Raw genomic sequence first — 25,290 nt, 5'->3', positions numbered from 1 at the left:
TGCCTTGCCTTATCAAGTTTTCTTTGTCAGTCTGATGGTATCAAGAAATAACTGTTTTAGTGTGTGTGTGTGTGTGTGTGTGTGTGTGTGTGTGTGTGTGTGTGTGTGTGTGTGTGTGTGTGTGTGTGTGTGTGTGTGTGTGTGTGTGTGTGTGTGTGTGTGTGTGTGTATGCGCGCGTGGAGTGATCATGTTGACGAGTCAACGAGTAGTTTGTTGTTGACACTGCAGCCTTTCTCCCCAAGAGACAAGAAAGACCAAAACGGTCTGAAAGACATGTTGAAATGCAACATTAGTGAGGCTGGATCTGTTTCCCTCTCCTCGCGGGTCCCCTTCGCTGTACGCCAGCTCTCCGCCGTCGAAACTGGTCCGACTAGCTGGGGCGGTTCATTGCTAATATTTGGCAATCGCATGGCGTCCCACGCAATGGCAAGCGGTTCTAGCCTGCCGTGCGTTTGTGAAGAGTGAATTAAAGGCAATAGCAAGCGAGAATCCCAACCTGCTGTCGATTGTGTGCAGCAGTTGGCTCATAGCCTCATCGCTGTGCCACTTCACCATAACTCCACGGGCGGTCAAAACAATTCACAAAGGCTATTCTTCTTTTTGACCCAGTGTTATTGCGAAGAGCCCATTCAAAACAACATGAAGTTTAACTGAAGATATGACGTGAATATGAAAGAGATAACCCTTTCCTCTGTCCCACAAGGGAGTACGGTTAGATTCTAGATAAATTAGGAATGAGTTACAGTGAGAGGCTCCTCTCTCACCATGATCTATTCCTGCTCTCTGTTATTATAATTAATATGGGAGCCAGTCCTGCCCAATGCAACCCACACAGAGACAGGGTAGTGAAAGGGCCGTGTTAGCGGTTTGACATCTCACTCGTATATCATGGAGGACATTGGGCATCAAACCCGCAGCCCATCGGGTCGGCCGGGAGTCGCCCACCACAAGTCTAACCCACATGTCTTTCCATACGCCCTGAACCATCCCGGCCTCGACATTTGTCTGGATGACTAAATGCTTTGAGTTGAATATTGCATCAGCTGCTGCTGCATATCAAAGAGCCTGCATATGCTTTAAGGATAGTCTGCCAAGCGGGCAACTGGCCATTTGGCCGGGGATAGGTGTAGGGGTGGGCGAGGCCTTTTATAGACAAAGTGCTTGGGGCATTTTGACCAAAGGCTTTATATGGTCACGTGTGTTTTGCATGTGGAGTGAAAGTCCAAGTGTCCCTAATACATTTTACAAGACAGGATGTATGTCGGCAATTGGATTCAGATAAATGTTTGATGGGAAACCTGTGGTGAGAATCGGAGATGTGGGGTCACCGAATGGTGTGATTTTGTTTTGGAAATGTACCCAACTTCGACCAGAAAGGTGGCAGTTCCTCAATTCCAGGGAGGGGCATTATACAATTACGAATGATGACAATGATAGGGCCATAATAACGTGTGAATGAATGGCAAATAAAATCGTTTTCACAAGCCTTTGCTGTTATAGCATCAGTTAAATTGTTATAACAGATGTGACTTTGGTTGCAAAGACACACGTCAACAACAACCTCCAAAAGCCTTCCTCTAAACATCCGGTCAATCGGATGTAAACCACTCTCACATTATTTCCAAGGGAGTGGAAGTAAGAAAATCAACAAGCCCTAGCACTTTGGGTCCCTTTAGGTAAACGGGCACAAGTGTTACCGATATACTTGTTATGGTAATTGCTTCCCTATGCAATAAATATACTTCAAGTACTTAGTCAGCAGCCGGGGGGGGGGGGGGGGGGGGGGGAGCCGAAGCGCGTCATTGCATGCCGTTGACGTTACAACGCTGGGATTCATATTCAGGAATGCTCCCGATCCCGACAGAGGTGTGTTCCCCTCTCAGTCCAAAGTCTATATGCGTTTCTTTTCCGCTGGGAGATTGGGCAGTGCAGACACGGCCGCAGGCCTGTTGTTTACCCAAGAAGTCTGGCCAAGGAAATGCTGAATAACCATGTTTTATATTTAACTCGGTGAGCTACAGCTGTCATTTCTTTGTTTCGGCAGCTCAGTGGCTGCCTTGAGTTTTAAAAGATGACGTTAAAAATGCTTTTTTCTCTTTGACCCTCAGACGAGGATGGCACGCCCCCACTGACTCCCTCTGCCCGCCCCCCTGGACCCCAGTCCTGGCCTCTGATTGGCCCATCTGATCGGAATCGCCATGTCGTCTTTATCCATATCCGCCCCGTCGTCCGCCAAACCCAAGCCCACCATCCCGCCCAAACCCTCGTTTGACGGCGGCGACCCGCCCCCCCAGGACGAGGTGGTCACCCCCACCCCCACCCCCACCCCCACCCCCGCCGGGAAAGTCAAGAAGATCGTGGACAGTTTGAGCCAGGGTCAGTCCGTGGTGACCACCGCCCCCCCAGAGCCCAAGGTGATCAAGAGGGCCCCCACGGTGAAGCCCAAGCCCAAGTCCAAGCTGGGGGCGGTCCGGCTGGAGGAGGCGGGGCAGGCGCCCCCGCTGCCTGAGAAGCAGAGCCGGCGTCTCCAGCAGGCCCATGCGGCGCGTCTGCAGGGTGCGCCCCCTACAGGAGAGGAGGGGAATGACATCGGCGTTGAAGGAGGCCGTTCAGGTAGTCGTTTACATTTCTGATCCCCTATTGCAATCAATTAATGTGTGTGTGTGTGTGTGTGTGTGTGTGTGTGTGTGTGTGTGTGTGTGTGTGTGTGTGTGTGTGTGTGTGTGTGTGTGTGTGTGTGTGTGTGTGTGTGTGTGTGTGTGTGTGTGTGTGTGTGTGTGTGTGTGCTTATGTCCACGTGTACAAATCACGTCACACAATGCAGGTCACCTACACCTCCATCTGACCTTTAAAGTGTCTTTCACTTACGTTGGCACGAACCTTGGTTCCACTTTTCTTTTCAATCAGTTCCTTATTCCTATTAATATTGACAGACAATAAGGAAGTCATGTTAATCTGACTTTGTGTTATCATATTTTTTTTTTTTTTTTTATAAAATTATTTAAAAAAAAACATGTAAAATACAAGGTCATGTAAAATACTTTAAAGTATTTAGGCGACGTAAAAACAGTCCACAGGCCTTTTTTTAACATGGTATAAACGGGCTTGGAACTGGAGTTGGAGTTGTGCTTGGTTCGCTGTAGTTTTTAGACATTACGTGTACAAAAAAAAGAGTTGAATAACCATTGCCTCACCCATCTCTCCCTCGTTCAGCCCCTGATGGAAAGGAGGTGGAGCTTCAGCTGCTGGGTGGAGGCGGGGCGGAGGCGGAGCCCTGCGGGGAACGCCCCCTGGCCCCCACCTGCGCCCCCCGGTGCGGCTGCGTGTGCCACCTCCGGCGACCCGGCATGCGGCTGGTGTGGGTGCCCGTGCTAGCGCCCTCCCACGAGGGGGAGGGGGAGAGGGAGGGGGTGGACCAGTCGGACGGGGCTGGGCTGGAAGACGACGACGAGGAGGTGGAGGAGGAGGAAGAGGGGGAGGAGCTGACGGAGGAGGTGCCGGTGGTGGTGGTGGTGGTGGTGGAGGAGGTGGACGGGGAGGAGGAGGGGGGAGACGAGGCGGGGGAGGGCCAGAGCGGGGGGGAGGAGGAGGAGGAGGCCGGCGACAGGATGAGGAAGGCGCTGTTCCACCACACCCTGAACGCCGTGATCAGCGACACCCACCGCCGCCGCTCGGACCCGGGTCTGAACAGCCTCCTGAAGCAGCAGCAGCACCCCCCGCGCTCGCCCCCCGTGCCCTCCAAACGCACGCACTCCTCCCTGGCCCAGCTCGGACCCCCGCCGGGCGAGGAGGAGGAGGAGGAGGAGAGCATCTACGAGATCACGCTGCCGCTCACCACGCCGCCGTCGTCGTCGTCGACGCTGCCGAAGGCTTCCTGCCGCGAGCTGGACCTCCCCCTGATCCGCGTGAGGAAGCCCCAGCGACGCACCAAGCTGACCCCCAGCTTCTCCGACCCCAACTCCGAGTTCCAGCCGCAGACAGACGCCGCCATCGGCGACGCGGCTCCGCCCGTCCCGGAGCGGGTTCCCATGACGCTGCGGGCCGCCGCCGGGGGCATGGCCCCCCCCCATGCGGGGGCGCGCCCCCCTCCCCCCCCCCATGCGGCCGCCGTCGCCCGGCCGCCCCGCCACCTCGGAGGCCCAGCTGGCGCGGAGTCTGTCCACCCCCCCCGGGAGCCCCCCCATGTTCCAGCGCAGAGCCCCCCTGCTCCCGCCCCCCAGGACGGACCCCCGGAGGCTGAGCAGCGCCTCCACCCACTCCCTCACCTCCATGAAAGGTGAGCAGCTGCCCCCCTGTCAATCATCTCGGAGCCCCGCCTCTGTGGAGGCGGGGCTCCGAGATGATTGACAGGGGGCAGGCGACTCCAGACCAGTCAGTGGTGTTGTGAGTGCCTCCCCTCTGAACGGTTCTGTGCTGTGAACGAAGTGACCTAAGTGTTAGCCGATAGAATCGACCCTGATGAGTTATTTTATTGTCATCAGACCCGTTACACAGAGGCGTCGTTGAAGGACAAACCCAGGTGTTGCTCATTACACTAATCATAGTGAGTCTAATTAGGCTCATCTTCATAGGTGTAGTCTCCTATCGGTGCCCTGGTTCATAAAAGGAAAAGACATGATAGGTGACAGAATCTTGAAATGATAGTGAAAACTTACGGCCGTCATTGATAATTTCACTTGAATTTTACTGCCTGGGGAAATACGTTACAAAATCCACTTAAAATCGAATACCGCCTGATGAATTACATCGATATTTTTAAGTCTTGCTTGTGCTGTACCGGGAACTAATGCGACTTTATTACACAGTCGTAGCAGTATATTTGATTTTGATTTTGTCCCATTTCTCCTTCTGTCCTCGTAGAAGAAGAGAATGGGTGTGCTGAAGCGGATGAAAATAAGGAGGAGGAAGAGGAGGAGGAAGAGGCGTGAGTTGTGAAATCCCCACAATCCACTCCCATTTAAACTTATTTCAATTTGTTCGTCAAACCATCTTAGATTTATGATTTTTGATTTGGTCGACGTTTTTAGATTTATTTTCTTTATTTTTTGCCATACTTGTCCTCCTCATATCTTCATCGCTGATTTTTCCAGTTGGATGATGACTAACCTCTCTCTTTCTCTCTCACTCTATTCCTTCCTTCCTTCCTTCCTTCCTTCCTTCCTTTTCTCCGCAGGCGTCCGGTCGCTCCACCTAGGAGGGGGTCCTCGTTCAAATGGTCGAGGCTGCAGGACGGTACACACACACACACACACACACACACACACACACACACACACACACACACACACACACACACACACACACACACACACACACACACACACACACACACACACACACACACACTCTATTGTCAAACCCATCTGTAATTCAACCTCCAGCAGAATGAAGAGATGGATCTCAAAGCCGTTCATAGAAGCCGTAGTGTCTAAACGTTCCCTGTAGGCGGTTTACAATGAGGTAACCTATTAGCCCTGCTGTTACCAGACCAAGCCAATCGTAGATTGCACGTTGGTCTGGGGAAGCTGCCGTCATTTTCTTCAGCACAAGAGGCGTGATCAACGGGCCTAGTTCAACTGACTCTGTACGCGATTGGCTGCTTTGCCCCCGCTTCCCTGTCGTCGTTGTGTTAAACCAGCCGATAGCGCGCCAAGGGGAAAAGCCAGCTTGGTGATTGGCTCCCGCAAAAACGTATCGGAAACAGAAAGAAAATTGCTCTTCTCAAGACCCTTCTGCAGGGCGAACTGAATTCACCGGAAGAATGGGCGGGGCTACCCAGGCTAGTAACCTATTTCACTGTGGCTCAAGTCTTAAACTGGCTTATTTGTGTTTCAGGCACATTTTAGATGGTTACACAGTTTCTCTTTACTCCTAAAAACTAAAGAACAGAGTTGTCCTACTGTAAATGGAGGATGTGTAGAAGTGAGTATTCTAGCTGTTACAACCGGCTTAATCTTTTCATTGGGATCTAAATTGACGTAATAATTCAGATAATGGGAAGTGGTGCCAGACACTGTGACTGTGTCATAATCAAGGATCATTGAACTTGTAATCAAAGTGTTTTTAGTGATCACTTCCGTGTTTTCTAGAGTTGCATAACCAAAAGGGATAATGTGATTGCACCAAATCCTCGGTTAATCTCTTGCCCTACGCCTTTTTGATTTAAAATGTATGGACATGGACATCTTCACGCATTAATTATACAGAATTTGTCGCGGACACAAAGACGTTTCGGCGACAAAAAATAAATAAATAACTATAAGATCAACCTATAGACCAGTTTGTGTTCATCTATTCTATTTCTCTCCTTTTTCAGTTCATTACATTCTCTATTCTCCTTTGTACCCACAATGCACCCTGCCCAGGACGGCGTCTTACCGTTCCTCAAATGGCAAACGTACCTTGTTTGTCCCTCCAGAGCCGCTGTACCAGACGTACCGCGCCACCGTCATCACCAAGGAGATCAAGCGCCAGACGGTCGGCCGCAACATCAGCAAGGCCAGCGCCGACTACACCATGGACTGGTTCTCCCGCCGCCTCGCCATCGCCCCCGCCGCCGTGACCCCGGGCCCCCCCGCCGTCTCCTCCCCCCTCTCCACCGCCGCCGCCGCCGCCGCCAGCAACAGCAACGGGGTCTCCCGGCTCGGCCCCGGGCCCCCCATGCCGGGGGGCAGCACGCTGTGGCAGGACCTCCCCGCGGTGCGGGACAGCGGCGTGCTGGAGAACATCAGCCCTGAGGACTGCAAGTACCAAGAGGTGAGGGGGGGGGAGGTGAGGGGGGGCAGAGCGAAGGGAGGGATAGGGAACGCTGAGGTGGGGGCTGAGAGGAGGAAGGGAGGGAATGACAAATTGGGGGTGGGGGGGGGGAGGGGCGGGGGGGGAGGAGGGAACACTGGGGATGGAGGGATGACCAAAGTGGGAGGGAGAGAGGAAGGTAGAAGGTCAAGAGATGGAAAGCGGGGGAACCAGAGTGAAAACTGTCCCCACAACGTTCCGGTTGGAGGAGTGTGTTGGGGGATCAATAGGCATGACATTCCCTCCCCCCCGTCCCCCCCGTACCCCCCCCCCCCCCGTCCTCCAGAGCATGTTCGAGGTGCTGACGTCGGAGGCCTCCTACCTGCGCTCCCTCCGTGTGCTGACCAACCACTTCCATGAGAGCCGGGACCTGGAGGAGGCCATGATCGTCAGGGACAGGAAGACCCTCTTCTCCAACGTCCTGAGGGTCCGGGAGGTCAGCGAGAGGTCAGAGAGGACTTTTACTCATGGAGATGGAGATGGAGAGAGAGAGAGAGAGAGAGAGAGACAGAGAGACAGAGAGAGACAGAGAGACAGAGAGAGACAGAGAGACAGACAGAGAGAGAGACAGAGAGAGAGAGAGAGAGAGAGAGACAGAGAGAGAGAGAGACGGAGAGACGGAGAGAGAGAGAGAGAGAGAGAGAGAGAGAGAGAGAGAGAGAGAGAGAGACAGAGACAGAGACAGAGACAGAGAGAGACAGAGACAGAGAGACAGAGAGAGAGAGAGAGAGAGAGAGAGAGAGAGAGAGAGAGAGAGAGAGAGAGAGAGAGAGAGAGACATCTACATACAATCCACATCCAAACATCAAAACATACACCCTGCATCTCCCTCTCAATGGACACCATAGCAAAAAAAAAAAAGAAGAATTCTGCCAGTATGTGAACCACTCAACAATCACGGTCACCCAATGCAATGTACACTACATGCCCACATATCCACTTCATATCCACTTGTTTGGTGTGTGATATACATCCCTGGCATTCTTCAAGAGCAGTCTAAAGTCTAAATGTAAAGACTCCAAAGTATGGAGCGGTAGAGAAGGGCAGCCAGGGGAGCCTCCTCATTGGCTGGTCCCGATAGCTACGGGATCGTGCTCACAGCGCCATCTCGACAGCCTCTGAACGCACGCGGTCACCAGGACAGCGGGTCTTTCCCTTTCTCAAATGTAACCTTTGACCCCCCCCCCACCCTTCCACAGGTTCCTGAAGGACCTGGAGGATCGCATGGAGCAGAACCTGGTCTTCACGGACATCTGCGACATCATCCACTACCACGCCCAGCACAACTTCCCCGTGTACATCGACTACGTCCGCAACCAGATCTACCAGGAGAAGACCTACACCACCCTGATGTAGGCCCCCCAGTCTCCATCCTCGCTCCTCCGAAACCATTATGGGATTATCACGGGAAGACGCTGTTATTTCATGAGACTGTTCCAGTTTCAGTAGGTAGAGGACTGGCCAGTGTAGCCCAGTGTGTGTTAGACAGACAGACAGACAGACAGACACACACACACACACACACACACACACACAGACACAGACACAGACACAGACACAGACACACCCACATGCACAAACACACACAGAACCCTTTCTCCACACCTCTCTAAACAAACAAGGTCGATACCTGCTTTAGAAAGACCGAGAATAGCTCATATGTCCTAGAAGTGTCCACAAGAAAAACATCAGACCGTACAATCACAGGCGCTATCGACTTCAAATACAATGACACACACGCACACACTTGGTGTGGTCCCATAGTCAAAAATAGTACTTAGCCTTGTGTAGCGTCTTATCCTAGCTATCTTAGTTGTATACGGGGAACGGGTTAACAGAGCGATTCTAAAAGCTTGGCACTTCTTTCTATGAACATCTTTACTGTCCCGACAGCGACATGTTGCTGTTTCTCTTCCCTTGTGACAAATGTACTCATTGTAAGGCGCTTCGGATTAAAAGCCGAAATGTAAACGGAGCTGTAAATGTCCTCAGGAAGAGCAACGCCCAGTTCGCCGAGGTCATCTCCCGGCTGCAGGAGTCTCCGCTGTGCCAGCGCCTGCCGTTCATGTCCTTCCTGCTGCTGCCCTTCCAGCGAATCACGCGCATCAAGATGCTCATCGAGGTGAGCGGCATCATGGGTAGTATTTAGCTGTATTTTTTAGTTTTTTTTTTTTTAGGGGTTTTATTCGGTTGTCCTTCTACGACCAGGGATACTGCAGCCTAACGAAACAATCTCGTTCATTTATTCACTCCCCTGCTGAGAGTGAATAAGAACGAACTGACGGACTGAGTGCCACAAGCAACAGACACGACGCTGACACCAGTGACCTCGTATGACCACTTTGCAAAGCCCATTATGCGTCATTATGCCCATGTGGTGTTTGGCTTCTGTCGAGCGTGCACATTCCAGCATAGTTTCCTCGGTGTTCCTGTCAGTCGCCACCTTCCGACCGCGCCAAAGCTTCCGCCTCTTTCTTTGGTTTGTTTGTCATTGCCCATATTTTATTTTCCATTTTAAACTCGGATCCAGTTTTGGATTTCTTTTGATCTTGGTTTGGTTCCCCCGAAAGATTGTAGAAACGCATGACATAGACACTGTCCCCCTTGGTTTGTTTTCCCCCCCTCAGAACATCCTCAAGAGGACAAAGGAGCAGACGAAGGAGGAACAGACGGCCTCCAAGGCACTGGATTCCGTGTCCAAGGTAAGCGATTAGGATCTCTTGCCCTGGGGGAAAAAAGTGGGGCAACGTCAGCAGATTGTTCCTCGAGGGCTGAGAAGGACTTCCTGGTCAGGCTAGCTGAGAGCGAGAGAGAGAGAGAGAGAGAGAGAGAGAGAGAGAGAGAGAGAGAGAGAGAGAGAGAGAGAGAGAGAGAGAGAGAGAGAGAGAGAGAGAGAGAGAGAGAGAGAGAGAGAGAGAGAGAGAGAGAGAGAGAGAGAGAGAGAGAGAGAGAGAGAGAGAGATCACACTGACATGCATTTTAGGCCGTCAGACATCGCCTAAACACATAAGAAGCATTGTGTAAAAAAAATCAAGTGTATATTTACCCATAATACAGCAGTGATCGGATCTGTGAACCCACGACGGCAGGCCGCCTGGGCCGTGGTCCGTCCACACGGAGCTGAAGTGTAGGTGCGTCGGACTCCCTGATATACATCAGAGGGACGGGACATGAATGCGGCTATCGTCCTTAACCTGCCCAACCTGTAAAATAAACACACAACCGCTATAAAGTCAGCAGCGGAACGACACCTGCTTCACAGACACTCATATTGTGTGCCCTGCAGGAAGCGAAAACATGGTAGGATTTCACGTGCTTTGGTCTGGCAGCGAAGCCACGAGGTATCAGTGGTCGTCTTCATCAGGACGTGTGCTTCAGTCGCCCACTGTGGACCACTAAGACCAGGGGAGGTTCGTCCCTCCCAGTGGAGCCAGTGTGGCCCTCAGAACGTGTCTCCGTAGCTTTAGGCGTGGTCGTGGTGTTCATCTGGGGCGATTGGGGGACAACGTCATCCTTAGTAAAAAATACATTGGAAAACGATACGTTAATTAAGCTAGCGAGTGTCTTCATCAGATGATCAAACTGTTTTAAAACTTTTTATTTTTTTCCCCCCACACGTGGGGAACGGACTTTGGGGGGATATGCTAATACCGTGTTCTACGATCCTGCAAAATAAATATCAGATTTTAACGTGGAATCTGGTCAGATGTGAATTAAATGACTTCTCCCCCCCATGGCCAAGAATTCATGTGATTGCCAGGTGTAAATGGGGTCAGAGAGAGACAGGCAGGGCCCACAGAGAAACTTAGTGTCATATAAGCAGGGTGTAGTCGAAGAGAATGAACAAAGAAGTGAACCTGATACTAGTGTGTGGAGGCAGACATGTAGTCTCTGTCTCTGACGTGAAATATGTATGAGGGGCTTTTTATAGGTTTTAGTGCTCACGGTATTCGCACTGATGTTTTGACACTGTTTTTTCTCCCCCTCTCTCACACACACACACACACACACACACACACACACACACACACACACACACACACACACACACACACACACACACACACACACACACACACACACACACACACACACACACACAGATCATCGAGGAGTGCAACACAGAGGTCGGGAAGATGAAGCAAGTGGAGGAGCTCATTGCTCTCTCTAAAATGCTGGAGTTTGACAAACTCAAGGTGAGCACACACACACACACACACACAAGCTCATTTTAAATGTATGTATTTTCCTCGAATACTCGATCAACTATTCCCACGGTTGGTGCTTTGAATCATTTAGATTGTATTGTTTTTGCTCCCCTTCACATCGGTGTCATTCTTTCAATATTTCCGCTGCTACTGAAACCAACCCCACCCTCTCTGCATCATGTCATAATTATGATAATAACACTTTACATTTTTTTCATTCCTTTGATTAAGCCCAAGGCGCTCATACTTACGATAAGCGTCAGAGTTTGCAGCTCCACTTTTCTCTGAGCTCTTTGCGTCTTTATCTGTATGGTTCTCTCTCTCTCGGTCCAGGCCCTGCCCATCATCTCCCAGAACCGGAACCTGGAGAAGAAGGGGGAGCTGGGGGAGATGTCCAAGGGGGCGACCATCTTCAACATGCGGGCCAAGTTCAGCCCGGTCCACCTCTTCCTCTTCAACGACCTCCTCATCCTCGCCTCCAAGAAAGGGTCAGTCGGCATCAGCATTATCACCAGACAAAGGGTTATGTATAGGTTATATATTGCATTATAGAGGTAGGCATTATCACCAGACAAAGGCCTATGTCATGCTACATATAGGTTATGTATTACATTAGAGAGATAAGCCTCATCACTCCTAGTAAAAGAATATGTTATGCTACAGGCTGTACAGTACATTATACAGATATCTTCCTAGCAGTGTTGACAGCGCGGTAACAATTACATTAAAGTGCTGTATTTTTCTATGAATGCCATAGCCATCCGTCAGCTAATAGTGAGTTGAATGCTCTGTTTGGCTGACTGCCCTAAGCCTCAATGAGAAATTTAGATTTTAGACCACTCCCCCCGCTCTTTTCTGACCAATCAGGGCATCTCTCCCCGGATTGGTTCAGGGAACCGAAGGGTTATCCTAGCACCAAGATGGGTGTGAGTGTGAATGCAACACTCCTCCCGCAGAGAGAGAGAGAGAGAGAGAGGGAGGGAGAGAGGGAGGGAGAGAGGGAGGGAGGGCTCGTATCCGTGTCCCTCTTTACACACTCAAACTCTGTCCATTTGCTACGGCACCGCTGCCACACTGGGGTCTCCCTCCCGCAGAAGACGAAAGCCTGATACAATAAGCCTTTCCTGGCTCCGACTGGAGTGTTGTTGTTGTCTGTGGTGGAGTGAGCCTGACACACCACACACTTGATGGTCCTATTGGCAGGCAAATCACAGGCTAATGATTAGTCATGTTTACATTGGGACCATTTCCTTCTCAGATCATGTCGTGCTCTCTCCACTCCACTGTAAACATGTGGTGGTGAGTGGCTACGTAAGGTTGTGTTAACAGAGCTGCTGTGTGAGCTCTTAATGGGAAATAATCCCAGGGGGTGAGATAGGCGCCCTTTCTGATTGGCACAAGGTTGAGCCAATCAGAACCACGTGCCATGTGATTCCCCTCTTCCTTCAAACTCATGACAGCAATAACATGAGCCTACCATGTTATGCCAGAAATGCCTACCAATGACATTTCTGTCATTTCTACCGTTGGCCCAGTAGCTTGTTTAAATCCATGTTGTAGGAAGGAAAAAAAAGAAAAGAAAATGTATTATTTCTTATTGAACCTTTTTATATATCATGGTAGAACACGTTGAGGCTTAAAATCTATTTTGCAAGGTTTAAAATCTATTTTGCTCATTCAATTTTATCTTCACCAGCTTTCGCAAAAGACTCCCCCTTACCCCCTTACATACACACTTATTGTTTGTTGTACGTCCTGGCACTTAAAAACAGTACTTGGCATCGTGTAGCATCTTATCCTAGCTGTCTTTGTTGTATACCTAGTGATCGTTAGTGCTTGGCACTCAGTTCTATGAACATCCTTACTGCACCGACAGCGATACATTGTTGTTTCTCTCTCTTCTGAAAGATATACTTATTGCAAGTCTCTCTCTCTCACACACACACACACACACACACACACACACACACACACACACACACACACACACACACACACACACACACACACACACACACACACACACACACACACACACACACACACACACACACACACACCTTCTCCTTGTTTCTCTTTCGTCAGCAAAAAGTACTGATGGCAAGTCGCTTTGGATAAAACGCCCTAAATGTAAATGTGCCCCCCCCACCCCCCCCCTCCCCGACAGCCCGGAGCGCTTCGTGGTGCTGGACTACGCCCATCGCTCCCTGGTGCAGGTGGAGCCGGTGGTGGAGGGGCCCACCGGGCCGGCCCTCTACGAGAACTGCTTCACCCTCACGCTGCTGGAGAACCACCAGGGCCGACTGATGGAGCGTCTGCTCAAAGCCCCCTCGCAGTGAGTGCCCCCCCCCCGCCCGCGCGAGTGCGTCGGTCCGGGCGCGCACGTCGCCGATTGCCACGGCGATTGCCACACCATGTTGTTGTTGTTTTTTGTTGTGTTTGGAGTACGACAAGCCACAATATTAACCGACCTGGCTCCAGATAACCATTAACCGGTAAAGCTGGATCTTCCTGCCCCTGCTTCGGTTTATTTTAATTTGTACAGGCATGTCTCGCTTTGTCTACTGGGTGGATCTATTCAGGAATTCACTGCTTTCATGTCGACTTTCTTGAAGTGTCCTGGTGCTCCATTAAGCCTCACTAGCATGGTACCCCACTTAGCTTCACTAGCATGGTACCCCACTTAGCTTCACTAGCATGGTACCCCACTTAGCTTCACTAGCATGGTACCCCACTTAGCTTCACTAGCATGGTACCCCACTTAGCCACACTAGCATAGTGCTCCACTTAGCTTCACTAGCATGGTGCTCCGCTTAGCCTCACTAGCATGGTGCTCCATTTAGCCTAACTAGCATGGTACCCCACTTAGCCACACTAGCATGGTACCCCACTTAGCCACACTAGCATGGTACCCCACTTAGCCTCACTAGCATAGTGCTCCACTTAGCCACACTAGCATGGTACCCCACTTAGCTTCACTAGCATAGTGCTCCACTTAGCCTCCCTAGCATGGTGCTCCATTTAGCCTCACTCATATGGTGTTCCACTTACCTGTCTGAAGCACTGTCCCCCGTCTCTGACTCCAGGTCCGACTTGCACCGGTGGGTCGTGGCCTTCCCCAACCCCAGTAACCCGGAGCGAGATGTGGAGGAGGTCATCTACGAGGATTGGGGTGAGGAGGAGGAGGAGGAGGAGGAGGAGGAGGAGGAGGAGGAGGAGGAGGAGGAGGAGGAGGAGGAGGAGGAGGAGGAGACAAAAATGATACATACCCTAATTGTAGTATCAATACGCCGTAAGGACAATGAATATGTATTATATCTATTTCATGAGTTTAATTATCGGTGTGTGTGTGCGTGTGCGTGTGCGTGTGTGTGTGAGCAGACTGCCCCCAGGTGCAGTGTGTGGAGCAGTACGTTGCCGGGCAGACTGACGAGCTCTCCCTGGAGCCCACCGAGATAATCAACGTCTTGCGCAAGACCAACGAAGGTACGTAGCCCCCCCCCCCGGCACCGGGCAGGTCGGGCTAGTGGTCCGGGTGGTCCGAACCCCCGAGCCTAAGGTTCGAGCGCTCTGCACAGCCACCCCAGACTGTCAGTGAGAACCAGAAAAGCGGATTGCCTGAAATGTTGTGGTCAGCAGACCAATCACAGCCCTTGCGTTGCGTCACCACAAGCAACTTGCGGTGGATGCAGTGAGAGTCCGCAACGTCGTACAGCAGGTCGCTTATAGGATAGCGCCGGCTGAATGGCCGAGCGGGCTTGATAACTTGTTCACTTTTCGTGCCATTAGGCCGAAAGGGGGACTGGAGTGACGTCACATTAAACCCTGCGTTCATATCGAAAGAAAGAATATTTTCCATAACAACAGTTGAATGTTTCTTTACAGTGTAGTATGACACACTGTCCGGGTAGTGCAGGGATTATATAAATATTTTGCACGTATTGTAGTTTCAAATCCCTATTTGTGCACCCTAGTCCTCTTGAAGGCGTGTCCCCAATCGCCCCTCAAGCATCCTGTTGAGTGTTTATCCAAATGTTATTCAAATTCAAACGTGACGGTTCCAAAATGACAACTCCCAAATCCTTTCTCTCCGCCCTCCCCCGTCCCTCCCCCCTCTCCCCCTCCCTCCCTCCCCCTCCCTCCCCAGGCTGGTACGAGGGGAGCCGCCTGTCCGACGGCCAGAAGGGCTGGTTCCCCGTGAGCAGCGTGGTGGAGATCACCAACGAGCACGTGAGGCGCCGCAACCTCCGCGAGCGCTACCGCGTCATGCAGGCCGCCAGCCAGGTGGCCAACCTGGCGGCAGCCCAGGTCAAGGCCAAGACGGGCCCCTAGGGGGAGGGGCAGGGGGCCCCACGGCAAGACCCGGACGGCCCTCTGGGGGCGGGGACGGGGAGGGGGCCCCCGACGACGCAGCCTCGGGGACGAATGTTTACACGGAACACGAGGCGCGGAATGTTCTACGAAGAACGTTGCACTCGGCTAAAGCCACGGGACGACTCGTGCCACGAAGATAGCGTTTGCCAAATGGCCAATTGGGAGGGATTTGTTTTTTTGTCCCGGAGTCCGGAGATGAGATTTGAGAATATTTTCAGGAGATGCTGGTGAGATTACTGTGTGAGACAGGGGCTCGGGTTCTTGGGGAGCTTTGGGACACACGATGCATTTGGAGGATGACACTATACCCTTTTTGTTCGCCTCACTGCTCCTCTGGATGCGGTTTCCTTACGTTAACTGATTCACTCACTCATGGAGAACAGGCCTGCCTTGGTTAGTGTTTCTGCCTGTGAATGTATTAACGGAGCACTGCCCTGGAAAACAAGACGAACCTGGAATCCTTTGCCGTACCGGACCGATCACATTGTCTGCATACGTGGAGATATGAGCCACTGCTTCCAAGATGGCGGCCCTTTCGTCTTGTGTTTGACCTGGGGAAACACTGCATGCTACAGTCAACATGCAATGCACATACCCTGGTCATTCCTGCCATACCAGGGAACAATGGTGTGGTCCACCCTGTCTACGTGATGGATGGTTATGCCTGCACAGCGGTTCAAAGATTCTTTAACATTCTATGCTATTTCATCGGGGGTTTTAAGTTAATATTTACAAATCAAAGTTGAGGTACCTGCTATTTCTGGTATGTGGGGGGTGTTGAATGATGCTGCATGCGAGTTTTAAGTATTTCTTTATGTCAATCCTATCATGCAATACACAACCAATATCAATTTTGAAAGCACAATCTTTTAAAATAGTTGTAAATATGTGTTTTTAGTAAGGCTTATTTTACGTTTTTGTTGAACTCTTGAGTTTCACTCTACCTGCTGATTGTAGTCCTCTCTTTGTTGGGTAGTGTCGCCCCCTGGTGCTGGTTGTTAATATGAAGACCGGGACTCTCGTGATACGCTGTACATTTACTGTAAATACAATTGTGAGAGGGTTCTTCTCTCCTTCAAAATTGTAGTAGTGCTCTTAATAAAAAACAGCTGTCTTTTTCACTGAGATGGGTTTCTTCTTATACTGAATAGCCGGGAGGTATTCTGTAACAAATATTTATGTAAAACATTATCTGAAATGTTGAACATTTGTCAATGAATGCTCCCGAGATGAACATGTTCACTTTAACATCTGCCAAAAAAACTAACACGAGGATGAGGACAGTAACGGCCCGTATTTCGTTGATCAAACAGTGTGCAGAAGCGTAATGCATTCACTTCAAGAAAATTCAAGAAAATAATTCTGCTCTTCTTTTCTGAATTAACGAGATAATGATCTCACTATTCTGGAATACGTTTTTATGAATGTAAATAACGTGAATTAACGAGATACTTCAAAATCCGAAGAGAAGCTTAGAGTTTAAGGAAGGAGGGGGGGAGTGGATGCATCATGCATGTTGTCTATGAAATGCACCAAACACCGTAACGTTATACTATACGTGTCCAGGAAACCTAACCCTCACTAGGACGAGGACATTAAACCCCCCGCTGTTCAGACGGATCAACACCATCCACATACACACACGGCACGGGGTTTTAATCCTGGAAACACTATGCAATGTCATCAGGTCAGAACATAAGATCAGAACGGGCTTTCCGTCTGAACAACCCAAAATTCCTGAGGTGTGCCAAGTCGACAAACTAATAACATTGCCATCATATTACTTAAGGACATTCGTATCTCCCAGCGTCTCAAACATAAACCAAAATAAAACTGGCATAAAATGAACAAGCGGGACATGTTTGCTTCTATGAAATAGAGCTCTTAAGCAAATGATCTGGAACGATCTTTCTGCGTGCAAATATTGAAGAATAACGAAAAACCAAGGATAAGAACGGCTTGCTAAACAATACATCGATCAACGTCTCTCCCTTGGCACACTTGCAGAATCCCCCCCCCCCCTACACACACACACACACACACACACACACACACACACACACACACACACACACACACACACACACACACACACACACACACACACACACACACACACACACACACACACACACACACACACACACACACACACACACACACACACACACACACACACACACACACACACACACACACACACACACACACCACCTTATAACCTTAACACCTTACCTGATGAAGATGGCGGGTTATGAAGCTAATTGGCTTGGAGATCGCACCTGCAATCAATAAGGCACGTGCTGATGGCCCCGGACCTGTATAAAGACGAGACAGGACGAGATCAATTTATGTTGTATTGGTAGCCTGCAGCTCGGCGTGCACTTTGGAAAACGTGTCCTTTGCATTAGCGTTGTGTAGTTTTGCTATCAAAGTAGCAGTAGATACGGCCTGTTGCGATGTCTCCAGTGGCTGATTTTCTCATTGGGTGAGTTCCTTTAAACCGCTTTACCGTTGGAGTGATTTCAGCTTTTATTTTTTGTGGTAACTGGATCTTTATGTTTAACAGGGTGTTGGTTGTCTGTCTGTTGGCAAGTGGAAGATGCGCAGACCTTCCCACTGGTAAGCTGCATATGTAAATTAAATCAGTCATTATAATAATAATCAAGCAGCAACCGCGGTTATCAGAAATCACGCTTAATGCAGACATTATGATCATGCCATTTATGGTTCATATGGTTGACGGAATAGCCTCAGCTTGGGTCTGGGGATGTGTGTAGCAAGGGCAAAGGGGTCAGGGGAGTTGCCTTTTCAAAGTTGGCATATTCTGTCTGTATTAGTGCTATGCTTGTGAAATTTAGTATTTATTTAACTGTTTAGTCAGCATCCAACATTTGTGGGTAGTCATAAAAGGCCACGGGCTGGGTATGTACTTCTTGCTGAATAATAATACAATTTTATATTCGTCTCAATTTGTGCTGTACTCCATAATAATGGACTTGGGCATGGCCAGCGTTTTTAGAGGTGTTACACTTGTCCTTGCAATCTATGGTACATGTTTTTAGATGGATCTTTTATTATCAAATCTACACAGGAACCTTTGGTGTGGACTGTCTGGATCGGTACTTCCGGCTAGGGTTTGACACCACATTCACAGGGGAAGACATCCGCTTTGAGGCTGTTGGTAAGTCACAACACGCACCCCTTTTAAATTATAGCTCACTGAGCTAAAGACGACATTGAGCGGGACCATTTTCTTTGTCCCTTGTTAACACAACTTGGGGACTGCCATTAAGTGTCCTAAGGATGACCTTTCACCCCCGGGCATTGCAGATGATACGGGGGTCCATCCAATCACCGAGCAGTATGCAGCTGAGTGCGGCTACAGCGTCAATGTGCGGCCTCACCTGGGCTTGGCTGAGCTCCGGGCGTCCTACTTCTCCTGTACCGCTCTCAATGAGGTGTGGGCACCAGGTTGAAGGAAGGCTGGCCTCTCTCTTGCATATATTAACACTGTAGACAGTGCTGTTTTTTGTTTTTTTTAATGAACTGAATTCATTAAGTTGGGTGACTTTGTGGAATTTTAGAAAATGTATGCATTGTATAGCAAATGTGATCGGTAACCTGTACGATGTCTATCGCAGGACGATGAAACATTCACGTTTAGCTTCAACATGATTGTGACGCAAGACGGCGTGGAGGAGACCTACGATGTGAATAAGACGTGTACACCTGCACTGCCCTGGTCTTCCAGAGAGCTCAACTGTGAGGTCAACTACATGGAAGTAAGCCGGCACAAACTGGACGGACGCATGTGGAGGTCACTTTGTGTCCTTGCTGCTTTTAAATGGTTAACTCACTTCCATCTACAGCTAACCATGAGGAAGGACATGCACTTTCCGGGTATTAAAGGTGCTCATTGGACTTCTGCTGTAGATGGTGTAAGTTGACTTGGCTCACTAAAGCACCATGTGGAAATGCAGCTTAAAGCACTTTATTACCAGGGTGTTTTCATTCGTCCCCAGGCGTACGGTTTGGCTCACGACGATTGGCAAGTACTGTTTCAGAAGGGGGACCAGCAGTTTAGTCCAATCACGTTGTCCACTGCAGAGGAAAACGGATACACGATTAGCATGACTCAAGGGAGATATGTCTTCCGTACGCCGTATGGACAGCCTGACTCTACCGTTACCCTTGTAAGTTACCCTTTAAAACTGCAACCCAAGCACTGGCTGCTTGAGGTTTACCTCTTGTAATGCAAACTACCTTCTCCTACAGGTCGACGGCGTGACTGTGGACACCGTGCACGCGACACTGTTCACCAGGAAAGGTTGGACCGTTCTCGTCGTAGACTTGCTTGCTGCCTGCCCAATGAGTGAGTCGACATTGGCGTCACTGGCACATTCCACTTCCCGTTGCCTGCACATACTCAGGAAGGGTGTTTGGTTCCCCAGGCGACGGGTTCTACAACGACAGCAGCCTGGTGTGGGTGAACCCCCTGGAGACTGGCGAGACTGACCAGCAGAGCCAACGACTCCGCATCGGCGCCAATGGCCAGCTCCTGGAGCCAGCCGACGCCGCGGCGAGGGGCTACAACATGGAGGTGTTTGGGTCTCAGGTCCAGGTCACCATCCCTTTTGATGCCGTAGGAGGCTACAAGAAGGTGGGCAGGACTGTACTTTCCTTGGCCGGCGCTCTGGATTCCTCAGTGCTTCATCCAGGTGACGCCCTTACCTGCTGTACTTTCAGAGCTTTGTGCAGCACAACATCTACAGCGAGTACTACCTCTTCAATATGTACTTTGAGAATCAGTTCATTGACGTGAATCAGATGGACACCAGACTGCGTCAGTACAGGCCGCTTGTTTCACCACTTCTGTCATGGCCCAACATCTGCATAAACCGTAAGTAATCTTCGTTCAAAAGTCTTTATTGATATCTCAACCAGTATGCTGACTGAGCCTTTTAAATCGCAGAAACTGTGTTGTCGGAGCATACTTTCACCGTCTACATTGGAGTATTTGCCGAAGATGTACAGTTGACTGCCTTGATGTTGACTGGCAGGGAGTATATTGGTGATGTTATGAATGCCAACATCTCGGAAGTTTTTCATCCTAATTTCACCCATGGTTACACTCTGGGGATGCGCTTCAACCACCCTATTGTCCCCATGGAGGTAGGATCCTTTATTACTGTTTATGATTCAAATGCTTTACTTGAACTTGCTCACCATTGAATATATATTTTCCCAACTAGCTCTCTGAGGAGGGAATTCTGCAATACACTTTGGACATGAACTTTACACTCTCCATTATGCCTGCGATGGTGGAATCCTTTTATCACCATTCCACAGTTGTGGCAGTGTTTAAAGATGTCTGTAAGTTGACGCACTGGCAAGCTCTTCATCTCTTGACCCTGTTCAGCATCTCCTGTTAACCTTGTACTATGGACTTTGTTTTTGTCACAAGTTCCCCCGATCTTTGAGGCTCACTGCTATGAGAAGGGCATCAGCTTTAAGCTGGACTTGGGGCCCTTTGCCTATCTGTGGGCAGTCTATGCTGGCCCTTACCCACTGACGGAGGTGTTTGCTATGGAGCAGGGGTACGGCCTGACTAACACCAGTGAGGGTCAGATACTGAATGTGCCGTTGTTTTCCACTGGCTACATCTATAAGGTATTGTTCGCTTTTACATCATTTTGTAAGATGTTGGGAGCTTTCGGGCACAGTTAAACTTTGCATATGTTCTCCTGAACAGAACATTGGCATGAAGACTTTTGAAGCCACCTTCGAGATTCTTGTACGTGGCTTGAAGTCCTTGAAGGCGAAAGGCACCACCGTCAAAACTTGTCAGTTTGCCACAACTGAAATGATCGGTAAGAGGCTCATCATGTATGTATTGCTCATGTAAAGAAAGGGAGTTATTTTCATGAACATCCTTTCATCAACAAATTATGGTATACTTAAAGAAAAAAATGTGTTTGCCTTGTTTCCAGTATGTTCCCCAAATGGACACGTGACCATAGTGGCAAACATGTCTGCCATCCCTAGTGCTGGGGACCCCTACAGGATTTCACTCCTGAACAGAAGCTGTGGTGCCAAAGAAAGCGACAAATCGTTGGCCCTGTTCACGTTTGGGGTCCAAACCTGCGGAACGAAGGTTAAGGTAATGCACCAGTTTTCAATTCTGTCACCAGAGCATGAGCTTGGGACTTTTCTTTTCTTGACTGGCTTTGAGTAACGCAGAATACTGTTTTGTTTCTAGCTTACAAATGATTTCGTTGTCTACGAAAACGAGGTAGTCTTCGAGCCAAAGATCCTCACTGAGAAAGGACCCCCACGTCTGGCCATGGAAGCTCCTGAAAGGTGCGCCTCTTTTCCAGCTGGTCCCTGCCTAGTTAGCATTGCAGAGATTAAACTGTGCTCTCCCTTTCCACAGGATCACTGTGCAGTGTGCCTATCACTTGTCTGGCCTCTATCGCCTGTTCCAACTCCACAAGTTTGTATCTGACTATGCGGGTGTTGGCAGCATTCGACATGACCCGCACTATGGTACGTGATGACTCGTAAAGCGTTGCTCAATGTGCTCCTTGTTGACTTCTGTTAATTTATCCTGCATTGTTTTCTGTGTCCTAGTCCAACAGAAAATGGCGTTCGATGGCAATGATCCCGCCGCAGCCCCCCTGCTTAATGTGAGCAGTGCAGAAGAAATAATGGCTGATAAGCCAACAAAATACAGCAAAGTGGTCTATTTCCTGAAGGACTTGGTGACAGCTAGGTTTCACCCCTGAGAAGGCAATGCTCAAGCCTAGGCTCTAGTTTTACGATGACCAAATGCTTGTTTAGTTTCACAGATGTTAAAAGGATACCGTTTGCTCAATAAAAGCTTTTTCTACTAAACCTTGTTTGTAATGTCCTTAAATTGCCATCCTTGCACTCGCACTCCATAACAATAAATTTTTGTAGGTCTATTACTTTTGTGTTTGGTCCTTGCCCTGATTAAATCCAATGTCTGAATATCCTCTGGAGGACAAACATTTATACATAAAAAAAAAATTCACTCACCTCCCCATCAGTGTGCTGAGGTCGGAGCCATCGGTAGGCTCACACAGAACATGCCGGATCAAGGGTCTTCATGCTAAATGTAACTGCAGACCGATGTGTTATAGCTGGCCTGGCGTTCCATCTGGTCACTCCATGCATTCCGGCCTAGAAAGTAACTTTCTTAAATTGATCATTAGAGTGAGGCCCCTGCCATGAACACAAGGTATAGATAGATGAAGGGACTGTTTACGGGTCAGCATACTTGAACATAAAGGGCTGATTGCTCTGTCAGTTAGCATTGCGCAAGCTCTGCTGCGCTTTAAAACCGTACTCCTTAAAACTGAGGTTCTGGAGTTTAACACGCAGCTGAACGTGATTGCTGTGTAACGACTCGTACAGGATCAGCTGATTCCTAGCTGACTCGGTTTAAACTGCTTGGAAACCGGAAGTACTCTGATTTCTAGTATACCCCAGCATGCAGTCTTAACTTAATGGTGGATGCATTTTGTGCTATAATTACCCACAAACTTAATGGGAATGTAAAATGAACTAATATAATAAAAACGCTAATAATGATGACATATATTATGAAATAGTCTAGGCTACTTTTTGTGGAAATCTGAGTCTGGAATCTGCCCTCACATACGTCAATCAATTAGCTGTCAGTGTTATCTCTTGGTGTGTGTATGCAAACGTGACTACTTAATTAATTGAAGACGAACTAATAGGACTATGCGAGTAATTAGGGTAATGTCACGCCTTTCAATTAGGAGAGAGTTAGGACCATTTTAGTTAAGTATTGACCTTTTTATGTTTCGTTGAATGGTACGATCCTCTGTGCATTATTATTTATTTTTTTACATACAAATAATCTGTTCTTTGTAGAGTTTTAGTTGGGCACTTTAAGCAACTCCTATATTGTAGCCTGTATTGTACTGAAGACCTACCTGGTGTAATACGTGTAAATGTATCATACCTATTATTCATAAAACTAATTCTGTGTGTTGGTTATGATGGAGCCTTGTTTCATCCTGAAAACTGGTTTTGTCTCCTCTAAAACCACGTCAGTTGCGAGATTAGACTAACACGCACAAAATACGCCCTCTAGTGTCTGATGTGAATTTTTCTGAAGACACAGCAATTGAGATCAAGGTAAAACGCAGCTGCAGCTTAAACCACAAGTACATATGACACAGCAATGGAGTTTAAGACGTCACGTGACTTCTTGCTTCACCGACGAGTTTAAACCCGTGTTAAACTCTAAAAAGTGGCTAAGCTAGCAACAGAGCAATCGGCCCATTCAGGCCTGCCGTACCACACCCACAGTATCCAGTGTAACCTATGCTAAAGGAGAACGTAAGCATTATAGAAGCACCTTTCCTTAGCATTAGGAGAATTTAAACAGCTCTTATGGTCACCACTTGGATACTTCAGGGTAAAGTTTGGAACCTTCCTAAGCTAAGACTCTCTGACCGCAGCCTTTGAAACTGCTGATCACTGTTAAAAGATGACCTGTTATCCTACATAAAATAAAACTATTAATCCAGGTTAAAATAGGATAGCACATTTATCCCAGATCAAATAAGATAATATGCACTAATGATCGAATCCCAGAAGTCACCCAAATTGCAGAAAAGAGTCTTTTGCATCTCGTACTGTGTTTTTTGGTTTATTTCTTTTCATTTTTTTACAAATTGGGAAGATATGATTTTAATGTTATGTAACAGCCTGTACAATGCAACAAACTGAAAAAGGAAAAACTAAAATACAAATCAACGTCTTGTACAAAGCAGCGAATGGGCCGCAGACAACCCATTTGTTTTCACATTTTGATTGGACAACGACCCATGTTCCCGCTCTGCCCATGGGCCGGGTCACAATGTATAGCGGACTTAACCCAACCAGTGCGAAAAACACAAAACGAAACAAATACACAGACTGGGGTGAAACGCATCTCACGTAAAATAACACAAACGTATCAAATTGGCAACAAAACGTGGTTGGTTCATAAACGGATATGCTTGGATCATTTCACCCCCCCCCTACCGCACCGTAGATAATCAATCGTGGTGTAAGTGAATACTTAAGAGTCTGCGTTGGATAAAAACACCCCCCCTCCCACCCACATGTGTATGATCATGAAGCACATAAAAGCAGACACGGTACATTCGCATTCACAATGTAAACTTGTAGCATTTAGCCTGACGTAATGCCCATGAGGGACTGCCATGTTTCCCCGTCAGTGTGAGGGAGGGGGGGGGGGGGGGGGAGACGGACCACCAGTCAAGCGTTCTACCGACAGAAAGGTTGGCTGGAGACACAGGGAGGGGGGTCCTTCAAATAAACGGCGTCGGTAGGGACGAGGGCGGATAGCTAGTGCCGATGAGAGTGGGAACACGCGTATGTGTAAAGCAAATACAAAAGACGTCATCGACTAGGTGTCTTACTTTGATTCCGTTTTGCTCCTTTAAATAGTTTTTACATTTGTGAGTATCTGAGTTAACCTCGAGGTTAACTTCACGCTTGAACCAAACCCTACATGCCCTTAGTTGTTTCCCGATGTATCGGCACATTAATGATGTTACTTCTAGGGTGTGTGTGTGAGTTCTCAGTTCCCCCTCCACAGTATTAGCCTGTGGGGCCCCTGACCTTCTAGAAGCCAAATATAAAGAACTACAAAATAACCGAACTACAAATACCAAGAGAGCAACAGAGTGAAAGACGGAGCGACGAACAGGCAAACCTTGGTGAGAGGTGGGCGGGGCTGGGATGGATGGACACACACACACACACACACACACACACACACACACACACACACACACACACACACACACACACACACACACACACACACACACACACACACAC

At 48.9% G+C, this 25,290-nt stretch overlaps 2 protein-coding genes across 2 annotated transcripts; both read left to right on the top strand.

Annotated features, from left to right (window-relative positions):
* Positions 1-2,292: 2,292 nt before the first annotated feature.
* arhgef15b (Rho guanine nucleotide exchange factor 15b) lies at positions 2,293-17,308 on the top strand (the record flags this gene model as incomplete). Its single annotated transcript, XM_056576166.1, has 18 exons — positions 2,293-2,614; positions 3,215-3,456; positions 3,544-4,059; positions 4,145-4,277; positions 4,862-4,925; positions 5,175-5,233; positions 6,420-6,542; positions 6,621-6,757; positions 7,083-7,243; positions 7,996-8,148; positions 8,789-8,918; positions 9,424-9,498; positions 10,900-10,992; positions 11,338-11,492; positions 13,172-13,339; positions 14,091-14,176; positions 14,386-14,490; positions 15,152-17,308. Coding segments are annotated over 18 exons (2,907 nt in total), but the record flags the coding sequence as incomplete, so codon positions are not given.
* Positions 17,309-17,627: 319 nt separating this feature from the next.
* LOC130370069 (uncharacterized) lies at positions 17,628-22,275 on the top strand. Its single transcript, XM_056575726.1, has 18 exons — positions 17,628-17,866; positions 17,948-18,000; positions 18,473-18,562; positions 18,712-18,839; positions 19,023-19,163; positions 19,251-19,319; positions 19,404-19,574; positions 19,657-19,753; positions 19,833-20,041; positions 20,128-20,281; positions 20,354-20,553; positions 20,634-20,754; positions 20,846-21,051; positions 21,134-21,251; positions 21,372-21,541; positions 21,641-21,741; positions 21,815-21,927; positions 22,012-22,275. The coding sequence occupies exons 1-18, from the start codon at positions 17,838-17,840 to the stop codon at positions 22,164-22,166; spliced, it is 2,325 nt and encodes a 774-aa protein (XP_056431701.1). The 5' UTR covers positions 17,628-17,837; the 3' UTR covers positions 22,167-22,275.
* The last annotated feature ends 3,015 nt before the right edge of the window (positions 22,276-25,290 follow it).

The sequence above is a fragment of the Gadus chalcogrammus genome, chromosome 17 (genome assembly GCF_026213295.1).
Source record: "Gadus chalcogrammus isolate NIFS_2021 chromosome 17, NIFS_Gcha_1.0, whole genome shotgun sequence".
Lineage (NCBI taxonomy): Eukaryota > Metazoa > Chordata > Actinopteri > Gadiformes > Gadidae > Gadus > Gadus chalcogrammus.
This window is presented reverse-complemented; position numbering and strand designations above follow the sequence as displayed.

Bases quoted from the DNA above. Each gene is read 5' to 3' on its own strand.
- LOC130370069 (XM_056575726.1), top strand. From the start codon at position 17,838: ATGTCTCCAGTGGCTGATTTTCTCATTGG. The intron at 18,001-18,472 runs GTAAGCTGCATA...AAATCTACACAG, and splicing joins ATGCGCAGACCTTCCCACTG to GAACCTTTGGTGTGGACTGT. The intron at 20,755-20,845 runs GTAAGTTGACGC...TTTTGTCACAAG, and splicing joins GGCAGTGTTTAAAGATGTCT to TTCCCCCGATCTTTGAGGCT.